The 21,037-nt window shown below is 42.0% G+C and overlaps 1 protein-coding gene across 14 annotated transcripts in view; it reads left to right on the top strand.

The window, feature by feature from the left end:
- CEP128 (centrosomal protein 128) overlaps positions 1–21,037 on the top strand; it is a 404,033-nt gene that overhangs the window by 84,898 nt on the left and 298,098 nt on the right. For all 14 annotated transcript variants that reach the window (XM_075926766.1, XM_014569969.3, XM_025181170.2 and 11 more), the window contains 3 exons: positions 3,343–3,417; positions 6,978–7,110; positions 10,316–10,476. In XM_075926766.1, coding sequence (XP_075782881.1) covers positions 3,343–3,417; positions 6,978–7,110; positions 10,316–10,476 — 369 coding nt within the window. The remainder of the gene's footprint in view (positions 1–3,342; positions 3,418–6,977; positions 7,111–10,315; positions 10,477–21,037) is intronic.

Raw genomic sequence — 21,037 nt, forward strand, 5'->3', positions numbered from 1 at the left:
TATCAAGAACTGGCCTAATCTGGTGACACTTTTGAACAAAATTGTGGAAAAAACGGATGGCAATGCCACTGCCACTGCCACAGCCAAAGTTCTCAACATTGGACTTAAGAGAAGTGTGAACACATGCCCTGAAGCCTATTTCTGTAGCATTAAACAAAATGCAGGGAAATAGCCATTTTATTGCTGATGCTGTTGAAATTTGGAAGCAACAGAGTGAGAGATTTAAAAAAAAAATAGAAATATGCAATGACAGAGTTAAATTACTAGCATTAAAAAAACAAACGAGACAAGCACTTTCTACAGCTCATTTTCTTGCAAATATTCTCAATATTTGGCGCAATGGTAAAACCATAATCCCTGAAGAAAAGGAGTCGCCCTATGACACGGGCATCCAACAAACATCCGTCTGTAATGCCAACTGTAATAAACTACAGAGCTAAGGGTTAACCATTCAAGAAATGTGTTTGCTGCTAATAGTCTGTGAACTGGTGGAAGTCACTTAAGCACTTGTATAAACTGTTGAAGTGATAATCTTACTTTTAACAGTGCAGCTTCTTCTGCGAGTGTAGAAAGACTATTTTCTTCCTTTGGACTGATTCATTTTAAATTGAGAAATTGTTTGGAACCTGAAAAAGTAGGAAAGCTTGTTTTTCTTTTCCTGATTATGAACAAACAGGAAAATTAAGGTGAAGATTACTGAGCTAGCTGCAGAAGTGAATATTTTAAGTCTCTCATGTTGACCTGGCTGTCTGTCTATTTAATTTTTAAAAAATTCATTTAACTATTTTAGTTAAAATTACTTTTAACTAACATCTGATTTTTTTTTAAACTTGAATGATTAAATAAAAAAATTCGTATGGTTCTTTTGTTGAATTATTATATGTTTACTGTTGAAGAAAACAATCCATAGTACATAATATTGTTTTAGTTAAAATAAAACAATTTAAATGTCTGGTGATGTTCTTTTCCAAATACTGCATGGCGAGAAAATCCTCCAAACAGTAATGATTAACCTGTTGAATTGGAGATAGTTCACCTCCCAATGACTTCATAAATATCTGCTTCAATTGTCTTTGGTAAATGAAATAACCAAACAATCATTCATTTTTTGATATAGCTATAAAACTCATCTGAAACATTTTCAAAAAATGAAATCTACATCTATCTCTGAGTTGTGTCGAATATGTATTAAGGTTATAATAACCACCAAGAATGCATTTCTTATGTAGAAAACCATGATTAAATAGAGTCTTCCTAATGATTCAAATAATTTTGATTCATATCAAATCCACTCTGATTGAAATTGAATGTCCATTTGATTATAATTTTTGGTAGTTCCCATAAAATGCAAGCTTGCACCTTAAACCATCATATTTAATATAGATATTTTAATTGCATAGACGTCTGGCCACTATAAATTTTCAGACTAGTAGTAATTTTCGCTTCTGTATTTGAAAAACTAGGAGCAGAGTAACAGGAGTAATTGAATCTTGCAGAGCATTGCCAGTAGATCATAATGCAAAGCATCAAATAGATGCACTCTTTAGCAGTTTTTATAAATGAAGCAAGCAGCTACAAGAATGTTCATGTATAAGAGCTATTTTCAGATCCTGCAACACTGCCTATTGCCTTTCAGTCTAAAATGTTAAACATTTATTTTTAGCCCAGGAGAAGTACTTTCTAAAAGCTGAGCTAAAAACAATTTAGGATTCTGTTTTCTACAGATAGTATGAAATTTCACAGTGAAGGTAACAAAATAGCTTTAATGACAACACGAGGAAGAAAAAAAAATGGAAGCCCCCATGCCTTTCTTTAAAAATGAATATAATATTGTCTCAGAGCAGCTTCTGTTAAATATAAATCATTATTTAATTCTTTTTGTGCAGCATGTCTAAAGGGCAGAATTAAAGTGGTTTGATTACATTACTTGTGCATTTTTGAAATTTTAACGTTGATATTTCTTTTAAATGTAACCTTTTACTCTGAATTTCCTGAGTGTTTTAATATTTACTTTTTGGACAATTGCATCATCTTTGTAAGGCAGTTTATCAAAAATTAATTATATATATCTGGGTGGTTTAACATTTTAAAGCTGGTTTGGGAATGTATACACAAAATATGCTCCATTGGGGTTCTATGTGAGGCACATGAAACGTTTTCTTTATCATTGCCTACACAGAGGGTTGCCAGATTCTGCCAGTTTTTATCCACATGGTTATTTTTCCTACCAGTATTACAAAAGTGACGTGCTCTGTAAGCAAGGATATGCAAATTTTTAGGTGCACAAGCACAGTTAACAAAACTACTCTATCCTGCGAGACCATCTTGTTTATGACAATTTTGCGGTCCACTGAGATGGAGGGCCACTCATATGGATCACTCACCTGCCAAGGTTGTCCCTTGCTGTTGTAAAGCATATTGCGGAGGAGCTCTGGTAGTTCCCCCGTGGTCCTGCACTTCCTAGTGGATTTTAAGATGCCTCAGTGGCTTGCAGTGACCCTTCCATTGTCTCTTGATTCTTATAGAGTCAAGGGTTCCCCACTTAATGAGCTATTTTCATCATAGACCAGTCACTAGTTTGGAGGGAAAAATCATTCCGTGGTCTAAAGGTCCCCCTTTCCCTGGTGGCAGTCCACCGGGCATGGGGAGGGTTGAGGGCGGGGGAAGGGGAACTTGGACCTGCCCACTTACCCTGGGTTCCAGCCCAGGGCCCTTCTTAGTGGCTACTAGTCAGGCTCTTGCCCTTATTCCACCATATAACAGCTTTTTCTTGGACCATTTCCTCAACCACTCCTGCAATACCTTCTCCCTGGCATCTTGGGAGCAACCTCTCCTGGTTGCCTCACTCTGTGCTTCCTTCTCCACGACAGTCCATTTCACCTCTCCTTCTCCCTCCTTGCCTGAGGGGAAACCTTATAAAAGGGACCAGCAGACACTATTTGGCCTAATTGCTGCCACAGGCTGGCTCTTGATGAATCCCAGGTGCCTGCCTGACTTAATTGCTGGACATCAGTCTCCTGCAGCCTATACAGGGAACAGGAACCAGCTCACCCAACCTCCTGTATACTTGCCCTCCATCAAACTCCTGCAACTTGCTCTTTGGTCTGCCACAGTATATTTGAGGTTAAGAATTACATACTGCGCAATATATTTATAAACTACACATTTTAATAATTGTAGATATATTTGTAGCATCCTACAACAGTTTGTTTTGCATAGTCAGGGTTAAAAATATAAGAATTTTTTTTAAATACACATTGTTAGATTTGAATAGTTTAAAATATTTTAGTTCCAAGATGAATGTGTAACTTTGTGTCTTTATCTTTAATCAAATTATAAAAGCTTGAGCAAGAGTTGGAGCGGTTTAGGAGGAAGTTAGATCAATCAGAAGGCAGTCGAGAAGCTCTTCTTCATCAGGTAACTACTTTTATGCCGTGAAAATTCTCTTCCTTTCATACAAAGTAGGATCAAGCCTGCCTCTTCATCTTGTTCTCGGTTACTCTAACAACAACGTTGTTTGGGAAGGAAGGAAGGAAAAGTACAGAGCAGTGCCTACTAATTGAACCATATAAGATTATGCAAAAATGGGAGCTTCCCAGGGTTTAAAATAGTCATGAAAGCCTTTCCTTCAGTGGCATTGTGATATGTTGATATCTGCCAAAACTACTTGAGTATTTATTCTTGGTGCGTTATAACAGTAGATTGGATCAAGCAGACAAACTGTTCTTAAGACCTTCATTTGTTGCAGATATCCAGCTGGGGATGAAGAAATATATATAATGCATAATATAGACATTTACATTTCTAAGTATCTCTGAATGCAATGGTCTCAAACACTCTTTTGTACTATTTTCACCCAACACTTTTTAATAGTTGAGTTGTTCGTGTTGGATAAACCCAGGCATTGTTCTAGCCTCATTTCCTAGGGTGTTTTTGCATATTGTATATTTGTAACTGTGCTGTAATATGTTAAACAGTATTTGTATAGTGCCGTGGTGTCCAGCAGTTCTGAAGCAGTAGCCATTATAGTGGCTACTGCTATAATGAACTAACCACGCTTAACCAGCTAAATGGCTACATTTTTCAAGTCAGCTAGCCACACACAACTGGCTAAATAGCCACACGTGGCTAGTGGCTAGCGTGTTGGATACCCCGGGTATAATGACTTTAGACTTGAAAGTAGAGTAGAGAAACTTGTAACAATATAAATATAGTAAAAGTACTATGCTGTGTATATTTTTAGGCCCGAACAATGCACAATGAAAATGTTAAATCTGAAAGACCCAGGAATCCTGTATGGCAGTGGTTGCCAACCTTTTTAACCACAAGATCACTTTTTCAATTTAAGTGCAATGTAAGATCTACCTCAAACCTAAATACCCTTGCCCTGCTTCCTTCCTGCCCCTTCTTTGAGGCCCTACTCCTGTTCCACCCCTTCTGAGTCTCACCCTGCTCATTCCATCTGCCTTCCTCCCCCATCCTCACTCATGATCACCAGGCTGGGTAGGGAGGTTGGGGTGCAGGCTTTGGTCTTGGGCCAAGGGGGTTGGAGTGGGGAAGAGGCTCCGTGCTTAGCCCAGTGTGGAGAATTGGGGTCCAGGAGGGGTTTCAGGGTGTAAGCTCTGGGAAGGAGTTTGGGTGCAGGGGGACTCACATCTGGGGCAGGAGGTTGGGTGTAGGAAGAGGTTTAGGGCTGGGACAGGGGTTCAGAAAGCAGGCTGTGGCTGGCCACTGTTTAACCGAGATGGCTTCTGGGCAGTGGAGCAGCGGAGTTAAGGCAGGCTTACTCCTGCCCTGGCTCTGCCTTGCTCCTGAAAGCAGATGACATGTACAGCAATTGCTCCATGGCACCATGTGCTGGCCCTCAACTCCAGGCACGGAGCCCAAAGCTTCTACTGGCTACCGTTCTCCGTAATTGATCAATGTGAGCTGCAGTAGTGGTGTCTGCAGGCAAGGACAGCATGTGGAGATCCCCTGCTCTGCTTTTCTCAGAGGCTGCAGGGACATGGCTACCACTTCCAGGAGCAGCAGTTATCACAGGGATAATGACTCCAGCCATAACAGGTTAGGCATTTTAGAACTCTCTAGTCAAAGAATTAAATCTAAGTGTAAGAGAGAAATGAAAATTATGAAATGCACATACCAGTCAAAAACCAAAATGAACAAACTTTGCAGGCAGTAAAAGAAGTAATACCACCCTCTCCCCGTAGGTGTTGGGTTGGAAGATGAGAGTGAAGGACAGTGTGTGTTTGTGAGCGACAGAGAGAGAGACAGTGTGTGAGAGTGACAGAGATTTGCATTGCTAAGTTCCCTTCATCCCCTTCTCTCTGTGTGGAGATAGGGTACAGGAGTGGGGGAAGGAGGGACACCCTAACATCAGTGCCCCCATCTTCTCCTTTCCACATCCTGCACAGCAAGCCGGAGGCTCCTAGGGGTAGCTCCAAGTCAGAGGGCAAGAGCGGCATGACAGTGGGTAGAGGACCAACTGAAGTGCCAGTGCTTGATAGCTTCTTGGCCAAACCAATCAGGATTACCTGCCAGAGGCTTCAAGATCTACCAATACTACTGGTGGATCCCGATCTACTGTTTGGTGACCACTGCTGTATGCCATCAAAAAGTCTCCCTATTTTTCCCAGTACTTTCCCTTCCCCCTCTGTTTTGGGAGAGCAAGAAAAAGAGGTGAGTTTGGTTGAGGGGGACCTTGGACTCAGATTTATTAGCATTCATTGTTTGACTTTTTATTATCAGTAGAGATTTCTGAGTTGAAAATGCTGTTTTAGTTTGAGCTCACCCCCTTGTGTGAAGGTACCTCAAAAGGGGGATATCATAAAAACTTTATCCATCATGTTGGGAGATGGGGGGGATGCTGGTAAGTAAAAAATACTGGTTGACTCGGAGGGAAGGAGTTTAGGTGTAGGAGTGGCTGGGCGTTGGGCTGGAGGGGGGAAGATGAGTGCAGGGCCTTGGAGGGAGTTTAGGTGTGGAAGAGAAGTTGGAGAAGGGTATGGGGCAAGGGAGAGGTTTTTGGGGTGCCAGATCCATGCTCCACAAGTGGTGACCTGTCCCTACTGCTCCTAGGCAAAGGAGCGGCTAGGGGGCTCTGTGCACTGTCTCCGCTATAGTCACTGACACTACAGCTACTATTGGCTACATTTCCCAGGCAATGGGAGATGCGGAGCCAGTGCTTGGGGCAGGGTGAGGACTGTGCACAGAGTCCTGTGGCTGTTCCTCCTCTTCCTAGGAGCAGCAGGGACATGTTAATACTTCTGTGGAGCCAGATAGGGAGCCTGACAACCCTGTGCCAACAAGATTATAAACTGGACTTTCAATTAAAATCAGAAGTGCTGGTTTATAGAGCTTTCTGGTTGGTAAAGTGCCAGGTATCACATCTTTTACTGTATTATGTTTCATACATGATGAAGTGTCTTGGGACAGTGTGGTGGATTAATATTTTGCTTTAATTTTGGTTCTGTGCTTGGCTTGCTTTAGCACACATGTTAATGGTGCTCTATCAAATATTCTTTGCATTGTTAAAATGTGCCATACAGTATATTCAGAAAGAAAAGTGAGCTGTGGAATGCACTCTTCTCATATCAAGAAGCATTGATATGTACATATCCTACTTCTGATGACTAATCTTTTTTTTCCCCTTTCTTAAATCAGCTATGGAGATAGAATAAGCCAATTACAGCATGTGAAAAATTATTAGAACTTGGTGGTTTAAATTAAACCTTTTCCTTGCAACTGGCAAGATAGTGATTTTTATAATGGTTCATTTGTTATTTTGATAATCAGTTTCTTATATCTAGGAATGAACTTCCATTTCTTTTATGCTTACCGTTTCTAAGCATTTAGGCATCTACTAAAAAAGTGGTAATTATATCAAGTCTTTTAAAGTTTATGATATTTGGTAGAATTGAATTGTTTGTATTTTTTGTTTTGTTTTATTCAATTTTTGGTACTTGTCTATCTGTCAGATGGAGGGTCTCCGTTCGCAATTACTCAGAGCAGAAGAAGACCGCATGGATTTGCAGAATCAAGTTTCACAGGTTGCCTTGCACCGCCAGAACTGTTATGATGAGCAAGAGGATGACAGAAGAAGCAGATTAGGTACATCCTTTTCCTGTTTAATGGGAGATCAATTTACAACTTTGCAAAAGAATGATCTCTGTCTTTGAGTTGCAATCTAGATCCTCTGTTGGTTGAACTATTACTGCTGGTTATCATCTTAGCTCAATTAACTTTTGTTAGTACTATTGTGAGATGTTAATAGCTAAATAGTTGGGAGAAATACAATATTTATGAGGTGACTAAAATATATTCATACTGGTTTAACCCCCCTCCCCCAATGTATCAGGTTATTCAGTTGAGCCAGCATCAATGATTTCTTCATAGAAGAGAAATTTTTGAACTGTTTTGAAAGTATCAAAAGATTTACTATGCAAATTTTGTATAATATTTTTCTGAAATGTTGGTTAACACCACATTACAGCACAGTCCAAGATTCACTTTTCTATGTAGAATTTTGCTTAATTAAAAAAATCTGCTGAAATGCCTATTAAACATCCAAATTATCCTTCAGAAATAACAATTTATCCTTATTGATTACCTTTAGTTAACACTTGTATTTGCAACACTTTTAGAAATCATAGAACACTAAAACTGGAAGGGACCTTGAGAGGTCATCGAGTCCAGTCTCCTGCCCTCACAGCAATACTCAGTACAGTCTAGACCTTCCCTGATAGCTGTCTATCTAACCTGCTCTTAAATATCTCCAGAGATGGAGATTCCACAGCCTCCCTAGGTAACTTATTCCACTGTTTAACCACCCTGACTGTTGGGAAGTTTTTCCTAATGTCCAAGCCCATTGCTTCTTGTCCTATCATCAGAGGCCAAGGAGAACAATTTTTCTCCCTCCGCCTTGTGACACCCTTTTAGATACCTGAAAACTGTTATCATGTCCCCTCTCAGTCTTCTCCTTTACAAACTAAACAAGCTCAGTTCTTTCAGTCTTCCTTCATAGGTCATGTTTTCTAGACCTTTAATCATTTTTGTTACTCTTCTCTGGACCTTCTCCAATTTCCCCACGTCCTTCTTGAAATGCGGTGCCCAGAACCGGCCACAATACTCCAAATGATGCCTGATCAGTGCAGAGTAGAGTGGAAGAATGACTTCTCGTGTCTTGCTCACAACACTCTGTTAATGCATCCGAGAATCATATTTTCTTTTTTTGCAACAGTGTCACACTGTTGACTAATGTGGTTCACTATGACCCCTAGATACCTTTCTTCAGTACTCTTCCTACATTACATTAGTTTGTGGTTCACTATGACCCCTAGATACCTTTCTGCAGTACTCTTCCTACACAGTCACTTCCTGTTCTGTATGTTTGAGACTGATTGTTTCTTCCTAAGTGAAGCGCTTTACATTTTTCCTATTAAACTTCATCCTATTTACCTCAGACCATTTCTCCAGTTTGTCCAGATCATTTTGAATTATGATCCTATCCTCCAAAGAAGTTGCAACCCCTCCCAGCTTGGTATCATCTGCAAACTTATTAAGTGTTCTCTCTATGGCAGTATCTAAATTGTTGAGGAAGATATTGAACAGAAATGGTCCCAAAACAGACCCCTGCAGAACCCCACTTGTTATGCCCTTCCAGCAGGATTGTGAACCGTTCATAACTACTCTCTGAGAACAGTTATCCAGCCAGTTATGCACCCACATTACTGTAGCCCCATCTGCCTAGTTTATTGATAAGATGATCACGCGAGACCATATTAAATGCCTTACTAAAGTCTAGGTGTACCACGTCCATGTCCACTGCTTCTCCTTTATCCACAAGACTCGTTATCCTATCAAAGGAAAGCTATCAGATTAGTCTGACATGATTTGTTTTTACAAACCTATGCTGGTTGTTACCTATCACCTTATTATAAGAACACAAGAATGGCCGTACTGAGTAAGACCAAAGGTCCATCTAGCCCAGTAGCCTGTCTGCCAACAGTGGCCAGCACCAGGTGCCCCAGAGGGAGTGGACTGAAGACAATGATCAAGCGATCAAGCGATTTGTCTTGTGCCATCCATCTCCATCGTCTGACAAACAGAGGCCAGGGACACCATTCCTACCCTCCATGAATTTATCTAGATTCTCTGTAAACTCTGTTATAGTTCTAGCCTGTTATAGTTCTAGCCTTCACAGCCTCCTCTGGCAAGGAGTTCCACAGGTTGACTATGCGCTGTGTGAAGAACTTTTCTTTATTAGTTTTAAACCTGCTACCCATTAATTTCATTTGGTGTCCTCTAGTCCTTATATTATGGGAACTAAAGAGGACCTTTTCTTTATTCACCCTCTCCACACCACTCATGATTTTATATACTTTTTATCTTTATAGATTTTATCTTCCAGGTGTTTGCAGATGTATTCCTTAATTACTTGCTCCATTATCTTTTCTGGCGCAGACAGATATGCCCCAGATTCCTAACTGGCTCTCAGAAGCCTTGAACTCACAACCCTGGGTTTAGGAGGCCAATGCTCAAACCACTGATTCATCCCTCCCTGTCAGAGGGGTAGCTGTGGTAGTCTGAATCTGCATAAACAACGAGAAGTCCTGTGGCACCTTCTAGACTAACAAATTTATTGGCACATAAGCTTTCATGGGCAAAGACCCATTTTGTCAAGTGAATTGGTAGTCATTTTGAACCACCTGATAAAGTAACCATTTTGCTTAAAATTGAGTTTATTTGCAACAATAATATGAGCCTTATATTCCTTTCCATCATTTATTTTGGAGTTATAACTATGCACTAAAATGTTGATATAAAGCGCAAAGAAAGAAACAAAACTTGTCCTGGAGCAATTTTACCGAAAACAGGAATAGAGCTTAAAGCAAACTTTCAACAGAAAGTAGTCTGGGGGTAGAACAGAGTATCATGAGACGGGGTAGGGACTGATGTTTTCTGAATTTTGAACAGGTTAATAACTGAAGAATCTTGATTATCAGTTGAAGAACAGCTGATATAATTACTGCAGTTTTTATATAGAAATGTACATTATAAGTTCTGCATAAGCATGAAAACATAGCTGTATCTAGGTAAGTATGTAAAAAGTCATACATCTTGATAATCTTTTATAAAGTACTCTTCACTATAGGATATTCATATGTTCCCAATAATAACCCATAATTTATATGGGAAGAAGAAAATACTACTGCGAATGTAGGAATGAGAATTTTAATCTCTTAGGCTTCAGTGCTTTCACTTAGCATATTAGTGCTGTTTATTTGTTCACAAATGGATCACTCTTTTTTTGTAGTTGTTGAAAGGTCTGAGCGGGAGAAGCAAGTGTTGGAAAAACAGATCCTGGAGTTAAGAGCTAAACTGAATCATAACGTTGTCATGTCAGAGGTAGAAGAGCTGAAGCGATGCATAGAGCACAAGGACAAGGAGAAAGCGCAACTTGCAATGCATATAGAGGTAACCTTCTCTTTATAAGTGGCTTCATGTATTTTTGAGACAGGTGATGTGGTAGGTAGGGTGATGACAAAACAAATATTTCATTTACACTCAGATCTTAGTGGTTCAGGAGCCATATTAGCAGTCAGTGTTACACTAAAGAGCAACAGTAGTGTGAAGTAATTGTTTTATTTATTATTTTAAGGTATATAAAGGACTTAAGCTAGACGAGATGGTGCCCGAGATGAGTATCTTGGGTGCCCCCTTCATTTTTAAACTTTTGTATACAATAGCGCATTTCATTACTTTCATTCATGATTTGCATGCATGATGTATCCCTGTCATGTAAGATGATAAATTTGCACGAGATTCTGTAAATTATGTCCTATATAAGCAAATAAAACAATTCTTTCCTATAAGCTTATAGAAACTTAATTTTAAAAATAACTGAAATGTATTAACGTGAAGAAATTAAAGTGTGAACCAACTTTGGGTGGACAAATAATAGTGTTAATATAGATGACTGTCTTAGAATGTTAACCCTAGTTCTTTAATTCAAAAGGTTGGTTTTCATGCTTCTGCTCTAATGAACATGCACAGCTTCAGTGATTCAAAGGCTGGCCAATGCCATTTTCAAGCAATAGAATAACGAGCAGTGTCAGTCTCTCATTTCTTTGGCCATTGTCGTTTGAATATATTTTAATGAGTCTAAGCTGTGAAAAGCTGTGCTCATCACACCTTATCATTGACATTTGAACATTCTCAATGTTTCAGTGTCAGGTTAAGGTTTATATAATTACTCAAAAGTATTTTTCTGCTTACTGAGATCATATGAAAACCTCCATCTCTTTTTCTGGTGCTTCATTTATCCAGACCTTTCTTTGGACACTTAGCAGTATCAACAAGCAAACAAAAAACTTCCCTCTTAAATTTTTCATTCAAGCTTCCCATAACCTCTCCTCTGCTTTTGTTTAAAAACAAAACAAAAAAACCCCACAAACCAAACCTGAGTTTTTCAAGTCAGACTCAATTCCTAACATTTTTGCCATTTCTTTGGGAGCCATGATAGCATCTTCAAATCCATTTTCTCTGTCAGCCTCACTAAAACCAAGATTGTTTTTCATCTTAGTAGTGGTTGCAATTTCTTCAACTGAGTTTGTAATGCCTTACTTGGAACAAAATATTGTGCCAAACCACAGCTGAGAGAAGAAATTTGAAGTCAGTCATCTGGTCTACCAAATTTTGCATCTTATGTTGGATTCTGGCCTTGGCTTTACTCAACTGCACCAGTTCCATCTGAGTATCATAAACAGCATCATGTGATATTTCACTAACCTTACATGTTAGTGTGGCTCTCTCAGTGAGTGTCACTTCTGTGGCTTCATGGTGAGATTTGTGATATTGTCTGTGATTTGATGCTGAAAACAGGACATATATCCTTTGCAGTAATCCGAAGAGAGATATTGAATCTAAAGAAGATACTTCTGCATCTGACACAATTATGCTGAGGCAATGGCATCCACAAAGCATGAAGTAGCTCTTGTATTCAATACAAGGAACCTTGCATGATGCCACTGTCTGTTCCTTTTGTGTTCGCACGATTAGCCTTGGCTATGACTGTCCAGAAGATTTATTTTATTCTAATTCAGAATGTTAATAACAATTCTTCTAGACATTTTCTAGTAGAGTTGTCCAGACTGGACACAGATAAAGTGTTCCTTTACTTGGTTACCACCATCCTTTTCATCAACAAATTGTACTGTAAGTGACATCTTTTCACTGTGACTAATGCTGGAAATGCAGTCCGTTATTACTAGGGCTTGACAAACCCTGGCGAGAGCTACTCGCCAGCCCCACACTGCGCATGTGCCAGACCGGCACTGCGCATGTGCGAAGCTCTGGTGAATGGGGCGCATGGAGCGACTGGCTGAAATCTGCTTGCCTCGGGCAGCAGTTTGTCGAACCCAGGTTATTACGGCATACTACTGTGCTTTACCAAGCTGCATCAATATGATGTTAAGCATCTTTCTTACCATTAGGGCAATCAATTCATTCTGAATTGTTTTGCTGTAGTAATGACCCAGAGCTCTACAAACCAGTCAACGTACCTGTTCACACATGGCATTGTCTTATTTCCCAAGGTGCTCCACCAAACGGAGGAAATTACTGTAATGTCTAGAGAACAACTTATCAGGTGAACCCCCCCATACACAAATTATTCTTTACAAGGAAGAAAATAATTCAAATCAGATGTTTGAACACATTCCTGCAATGCTGAGTTTCTACATTTAATAATATGCTGTTTTCCCATGCTACTTAAGAGAGGCAACTTCAGGCACTGAGGGATCCTGGGATCAGCAAATGCAGCAGATTCTGATGCTGGGGGAGCGAAACAAATTCTCAGTGTGTAGAAGGGAGTGCTGCCTTGGTCCATTCCCCAACTGTACAATCATAGTCCTCATCACGCAACAAGGCAGCTATGAGACCCTTACAGACTAGCAATCTGGATGACTTTAGGGAACACTAGTCCTCCATCCAGAATCTCTCCAACAGGAATGGGCTTTTTTCACCTTTTGCATCCGTTTGCTCCAAATGGTATTCAGGTGACCCTCTGCTCACTAGGACTGCATATATAGCAAGTGGTGAGAAAACAGCTTCCCTCTCCCATTCCCACTTCCTAGGCTTTGGTCTCCCTGGCAGAGTGTCTCTTGGAGAAGAGAGAGTCTCTGAGTTTAGCTGTTGCCTCCCTGCCATCCAGTTGCTTGTGCAGCTTAGTCTGTCCAAACACCAAGGAAGCCGGAAGCACTCATTTTAAAGGTGTGCCTGATGATGGTGCTCCAGATAAAACTCAGGATACCCCTGATCCCCTCCGCCATCTCTTACTCATTCTTTAGTCATCTGCATCCCTTTAGGTTGGCTTGGTCACAAGTAACCTCTGACTGCTGAGTGGTCCTTGTTCCATTGCTGGTTGGAGAGTCTACGCACATGGTGTTAGCATGCAAGACTGTTTGTCCCAAGGTGATCATGATCTGCATATAAACATCAGAACTCAGAATGGATTGCTTAGCTTGCCAGGCTTTCTTGCCTTAAGTAGAGGGCAAAGTGATTCATATCTTGATGGACAACGTGGCCACTATATTTTTCATCAAGAAGCAAGGCAGAGCCTAGTTGTCAGCCTTTTGCCAAGAAGCTCTCTGCTTCTGTCGCTTATGTGTGAATGCCATTCATCCAGCGGCTGTGCACCTCCCCAGAGCTAGGAACTTGCTTGCAGATCACCTCAGCAGGATCATTTCATTTTGCCATGAGGAGGTGATTAGCGTGATCTTCCAAAGTGGAGGACTCCCTGTGTGGACTTGTTTGCTTCTGGCAGAAGAGGAAGTGCCTTGCACTCTGCACAGGGTCCTGTTAAAGATCAAACAGGACTGAGCGAGGGTTATCTTCATACCCCTGCCTGGTGGTATCAACACTGGTTCAACATGCTCCTGTACGTTTTGGTGACTACTGCTCAGGCCAGGACATAGCATCTTTCTGCACCCAAACTTGACAACTCTTCATGTGACTGCAAGACTACTGTATGGCTAAAAGCACAAGATCAGCAGTGCTTGGCCCATATGCAACAGGTTTTGATCGGCAGCAGGAAACCCTCCACTGGGGCCACTTTAATATTCTCATGCTGGGCCTCAGACCAGAATATCTGTTCTGAAGTAGGCTTCACTGCAATAGATTCTGGACTATCTGCAGCATATCAAACTTCAGGGCCTGTTTCTTTTTTTTCAATTAGCACCTGTTTTTCAAGTGGCTTGGCACCTGTTTCAGCCTTCTATCCTCTGATTCTAGGCAGGTTGGTGTTCACTCACAAAATGATGGTTTGGTTTGACCACGTCTATCCTCAGGGCCTGAACCTCATGCTGTCATGGCTCGTGGGTTTCCTCTTTGAGCCTTCAGCATCTTGCTCCCTTGTCCTCTCGTGGAAGGGTTCTAGGTTGCAATCAGCTGCCCACAGGGTCTCTAAAATTGGGACATTTAACTCAGAGCTGTCCTATACAGTCTTCTACCAGGACAAGGTTTAGTTCTCTCTTTATTTGGCTTTCCTCCCAAAGTGGTATCACAATTTCAAACGAGCCAAAACATATTTACTTATTTTCTTTTCAAAATGGCATAAGTTGGAAGAAGAGCACAAATTGAAGTCTGTGGACATCAGGAGAGCTTTGGCTTTTTACACAGATAGAACTAAGCTATTCTGTAATTAGATGCTGCTGTTTGTTGTGTTAGCAGAGAGGAAAGTGTGTCCAGTGTCCACCCAGAGAATCTCATTGCATGGCTGCATCTGTTTCTGTTATAAGATACATCATGTTGCATTAAATGTAGAAAGTGATAGTGAGAAGCCATATCATTTATCACTAGAAACTGGTGGCTATTGCCAAGATACTTGTTCAGGAACTGAACATAACATAGAGGAATTTCCTTAGAAGTACAGTGGATGAAATGGGGTGATTCTCACTACAACTTTAAATGTTCATAAGTGTTTTGAAGAGTGATAGTAGTAAAAAGAGTGAATTTTATATAACTACAATCTATTTTTTATATTAAGTTTTATGACTATATTGGAGTTTTTGTTTTTAAAGAGAGAGGTTGGAAGTACAGTACAGGATGGAAAATCTGCGGTGTCCCATAAATCAGTATCTAAATTTAAGAGTTCCTTATAAATGCTCCAAATATTTTTATTTTTAGTTGAAATCATCTGCACAGAAACCTGGATAAGAATGTTTCATGCTATTTTTGGTGTCAGAAGAGTTAAGATCACTGTTCCAGTTTCTTTTCCCTAGTTTTGTTAAGAGTAAACTACACTGTGAAACTGTTAAAAACAAAGTAATTAAAATAAATCTGATTAGAGAAATTGGGACAAGTAGTGCTGTAAAGTTTTACAGTCTGAATAAGTCTGTAGTTCTAGTGTCCTAGAACAGACTGACCAGTTATTGTGTAAAGGATGAAAGGGATAATGTAGGCTTGACTTAACAGGCTTTAGATAAGATTATAGAGATTACAGGTTTTGGTTCTTAAATAAAAATTAGTACAGAAATGTTTAATTTTTATTTATTAATTGTTATTTATTAACAAAGATAAACTTATGTATTCTTATTAAACTACTATAAATTAAGTCCTTAGTGGCAATACAGTAGTTTAGTTCACTATCCTTTTTCCTTTGTTTGGGTTCAGTTCTTGACTTTGATTTTAGATTAAAACACAGCTAAAAGAATGTAATGATAGTGTCTAAATTCTGCTCCAACTCACTGTTTTTCCATAGAGATCAAGGAGATCCCTAGAGATAAAAAGGCAAATAAAGGATTGAAGGAAAATGTAATAAATATGGCATAAGTAAACATTTAAAAAAATTATCGAGAGGAGGCTAGACTGTCTAGGTTAGACTGTTTCAAGATATTATGTTAGTACAGGCAGTCCCCGGGTTACGTACAAGATAGGGACTGTAGGTTTGTTCTTAAGTTGAATCTGTATGTAAGTCGGAACTGGCATCCAGATTCAGCCGCTGAATCTGGACACCAGTTCTGACTTACATACAGATTCAACTTAAGAACCCCAGGCGTCCCCAAGTCAGCTGCTGCTGAAACTGATCAGCAGCTGATTCCAGGAAGCCTGGGGCAGAGCAACTGTGCCTCGGGCTTCCTGTAGTCAGCCGCTGGTCAGTTTCAGCAGCGGCTAACTTGGGGACGCCTGGGGTAGAGCAGCTCGGGTGCTGCTGGGTTGGTCCAGTAGCGCGGCCGCTCCTCGGCGCTACTGGACCAACCCAGCAGCACCCTAGCTGCTCTGCCCCAGGCGTCCTGATTCAGCCACTGCTGAAACTGATCAGCAGCGGCTGAATCAGGACTCCTGGGGCTGAGCAGCTGGGGTGCTGCCGGGTTGGTCCGGTAGCGCCAAGGAGCGGTGCTGCGGGACCAACCGGCAGCGCCCCACCTGCTCTACCACAGGCCCCGGGCTTTGCTCCACATCTCCCTGGTCTGCTGGGGGGGGGGGGCACTAGCTGCATCCCCCGCCAGCAGACCAGGGAGATGGAGCAAAGCGGCGGAGGACCCGGGCTGGACCGCGGCGCTTCTAGCTGATCTGGAAGCGGCCGCGGGTCCGGCCCCGGGTCCTCCGCTGCTTTGCTCCCCGTCTCCCTGGTCTGCTGGCTCCCGCAGCAGACCAGGGAGATGGGGAGCAGCTTTTCTTGCCCCGGAGGAGGTGGGCGGCGGGACCAGGCGTTCCGCCGCTCGAGTCCTCCGGGGCGAGAAAATCCCCGTTCGTAACTGCGGATCCGACATAAGTCGGATCCGCGTAACTCGGGGACTACCTGTAATTTAAAGGGGCTGAATAGGAAGTTTACATTGGCAGAGGCTTTGTGGACCACCAGAGCAAAGAGTGATCACTTGTCTGCTGACACAACCCATGTAAGTGGGATCCCTAAAAAGGCAGGTGGTGTGTAAATACTGTATAGATTACCATAAGGGCAGAATTTAAGGAAGAGGTATCAGATATAGGGATGCTAAATATTGATTGAGTACTCAATTAACCTCATGAATTCTTATTGATTACTTGACTATTCTATAGTCCCCAGGCCAGTGTGCTCTAGCCCCACTCCCAAGGAGCCTTCTGACACTTTGCGCTGTTGCCTCTGTATCAGAGGCAATAGTGCAGGGTGCCAGGTGGGAGCTGATGCACAAAAGTTTAAAAACCAGCTCCTCTCATAGACCAGCTGCCTGTTTCCCTGTGTTGCAGTGGGGGGTGGCAGCAGCCCTTGTCAGGGGATTGGGGCAGGCTGAGGCCCCAGACCCGGTGCGAGCTAGAACTGAGCCGGGCTGCCTGTCTGCCTGGCTCCCAATATACTTTAAATACAGAGCTGCAGTAGGGATAGGTCCTGGACCTGGGGCAAGCCAGGACTGAGCTGGGCTGCTGGCCAGCCTGCTAAAAAATGTATTGGGAGGGGAGGGGAAATATGTGTCGTCTATAGTGTTAACCTGTGAGTTTTTTGCTCATCGGATAATCAACTACACTATTATATCCCTAATCAGATGTAGCCAGGTTTAACACTAAGATGTTATAATCTAGAAGTTCTGTCGTTAAATTAGTCAATGCAACCAGTATAAAGAATTCAGGATATGACTGTTGTGATTGTGTGCCCAAACCTGTAAGAAAACAGACTGTCATTACCAGAAATCCTGCTGAGAGCCCTAGTAAGAGTACAGGCAGTCCCCGGGTTACGTACAAGATAGGGACTGTAGGTTTGTTCTTAAGTTGAATTTGTATGTAAGTCGGAACTGGTACATATTGTAGGGTAAACTCTAGCCAAACATTTTTTTTAGTTTTGGATAGCATAGGGAAAGGTTAACTCCCCTCTAATGTTTGTTTTGCTGTCTGTTCCCCTGTTCAGAAGATTTCACATCTATTTCTGTCCCTGTGACAAACTCAGGACTAAAGGAGTAACTCATCAAATACCAAACAGCTCTGCACCATGCTTTGAGCTAATAGCTTTATTTCCACACACCACCCAGGGTTCTAGGAGGAGGGTCCTTTTTTTGCTAACACAATGAGGCCAGCACTTTGTTTGTTTTGGTGGAGTCTTTGTTTGCCCAGGGAGCCCAGCATGTATAGGGGGAGGAGGGGCGGAGAGGCTGCTTTTGTCTGCTGTTCGGCAGCCTGTTGCTCAGGGGAGGGGGCAGCCTGTTGCTGGCAGGGGGGGAGGGGGAGGTGTGCAGGATGCGAGGCTGCGGGGGGGGGGGGGGGGGCACTTTTCCTCTGCCCGGCAGCTCTGCGGGATCCCTGTCCCTGTGGCCAGCTGCTGCAGGCAGAGGCCAGTTGGAGCCGGCCGAAGAGCAGGAGAAGGTGGATTCTAGGACCCAGGTGAGCGAGCCCCAGGGACGCTGCTGAGCTCCGGGAGCCCGGCATGTATAGGGGGAGGAAGGGCAGAGAGGCTGCTTTTGTCTGTTCGGCAGCCTGTTGCTCAGGGGAGGGGGCAGCCTGTTGCTGGCAGGGGGAGGCACTTTTCCTCTGCCCGGCAGCTCTCCGGGACCCCAGTCGGAGCCGGCCCGAGGAGGAGGAGGATCCTAGGACCCAGGTGAGCGAGCCCCGGAAATGCTGCTGCGCATGTGCGGGAGTTGCCTCACCCCGTTCGTATCTAGGGATCCGACGTAAGTCGGATCCACGTAAGTCGGGGACTGCCTGTATTACCAAATGGACAGTGGGGCATTGTGATGTAGTCGGTCACAGAATCTTCAAGGGCCACTGTCAAAAGAGAATTGAACTAGGAATCCTATCCATTATAGATATATTGTTTTTGTAGCCTATATTCAGGATTGATTGACTTAATTCAAGGTGATTTAAATCATTGAATTAAATCACCAAAAAACCCCATTGATTTAAATCCGTTATCAAAAATATTAAGACTGACTGTGCTTAGAGTGCATTTAATTTCTGAGTAATCCACATTGAACTCCCTGGTACTTCTGTTTTTTGACAGAACAAGCATAGGAGGTGTTTCTCTTGGAAAAGCTGAGTTATGCTGAAGTAAAATAGGAAATAGACTTATGGCATCTCCATTATGGTCTTTGGCCAGGATGTTCCAAAATAAGGGGCATTTATTATGTAATCTACTATTTATTTGAGAGAATTTGACTGAGTATGAGTGAGTCTGTGTTTGTGTCTGTCCAGGAACTCCTCCTAAATGATTATAGCTAGGACCACCAAATTTGGTATACATATAGCTTTCTTTTATTTAAAACAAGGTAAAGGTTTGGTTGTGCCAAGAACACAGGATGTGCCCAGAATGGGATGGCTTCTCATAAAACCATACAGAAAAAAGACAGAATCATCAGGTAGGGGAAAGAGACTTGGTTGGGGTCTGGCTCTTCCCTTATCCAGGACTGCCCCAACCCCAAGCCTCCCTCTCCCCAGGCTCCCTTTAGGGATGGCAGGGAGGCTGACACCTCCCTCCTGTTTCGTATGAACATTGGTGGCTGTTCCCTTTCATCAGGGAATGAGGGGAATACTGTGCACTTTGCTGCATTTCTCATTCTGGTTGGGGAGCACTGGGGGCAGGGAAACCTGGACCTTCCCCAGCTAGGGGATATGCACCCTTCCCCTGGCTGTGCCTGCGGGGACTACAGACACTATTGGAAGGCACTTCTCGCCTGGCCCCAAACTACTGCGGTGAGACAGGGCTGGGGTAGTTCTCTCTTCCTGGGGCAGGTTGCATAGTGAACCCCTCATTCCCAACCCCAAATCTGAGCAATGATTGAAAATGAAGAAAAACAAAAATTGAGTTAAGGAACTAAGCAATGTACATACATTTTCTTGTATAAAATAAGAAAATGACGGTGGCAACTGGTAACTCTACAATTCTCTAACTGCAGCTTTTTGTATTGTATGATAAATTAATTTACTAGGTTTAGAATCTAACAAGCTATAATTAGCTAAGCTAAACTTTTTTTTCTAGCAACATCCGAAACAGCAAACAGCTTGGGAATTTACTTGTCAATTTACACTTATACTAAAAGGCATAAAGAGAATCTTGAAGAATGATGTATTACAAAGTGAATTACTTTACTAACCAGTTGATCCACTCACCATATCCACATTGTCATTCACATTACTTTCTCTCAGTAAGCAGTTTTCATTATGATGTTTTATTCTTGCAACTAGTCCCTATATCATCTTCTTGCGCTGCTTACACTTGACACAATTTCCTTTCTTACCCAGGGACTCAATTTCTTCAAAATGTTCCCAGGTAGGGGGTCTCTTACACCCAAAAGCCATGACAGTTTTTCTGTGGCAAAAGTGTGAGGGAATATAGAAAGCTGTGTGTGTGCTGAATGATGTCTTCCCTTTTTTCTTTCCAGTCAATTTCACTTCATTTTTGTGCTGTCTCCATCCTTTCCTATATATTGTCTCTGTCTTGAAGGTATATCTTAACTAACTCATCTGCCATGCTTGGACACTGTCCGTCAACACATAAGCACAGAACAAAAACAGTCTTACCCAGCTTGTCTACTCTAAATAAAAAAAAAAAAATCAATTTTTTTTAAAATGATCAATTTTTATCTACCCTGTCTATATTAGATCAGAGGAATATCTTATTCTATTTTAGCTATATTTATATTCCCCCATGATTCCAATATTTCAGTGCTTCACACTTCTTAATGTGATTAACCTCATAACACCAAAGTGAAGGGGAAAGTACTAGTATTCTATCAGAGCTGAAATCAGGAGTTGGGTTGGTGACTAGGAGCTGGCAGCAGTATTAGTAGGGCTTGAAGTAAGACCAGGAACAGCGCTGGAGCAAGAGCAAAGCTGGAGTAAGTTAAGGTTTAGGGAGTCTGTTGTCACCATAAAGCATGATAGAGTGAGTTCCAAGCCCTAGGCTGACACTGAGCAGAGTAAGCTGCTGTTCCTTCTGTGGGTCTTTTATACCTAGTGTGGGAATCACATGATCAGTTCCTGACTTTTGGAGAGACTGCAGCCTATCACAAAAAGAGTAAAACTGCAAAAGAACAAGACAGAGATTCTTACTCGAACATCTTTTCCTAAACTGTGA

The sequence above is a fragment of the Pelodiscus sinensis genome, chromosome 4 (assembly GCF_049634645.1).
Source record: "Pelodiscus sinensis isolate JC-2024 chromosome 4, ASM4963464v1, whole genome shotgun sequence".
Taxonomy (NCBI): domain Eukaryota; kingdom Metazoa; phylum Chordata; order Testudines; family Trionychidae; genus Pelodiscus; species Pelodiscus sinensis.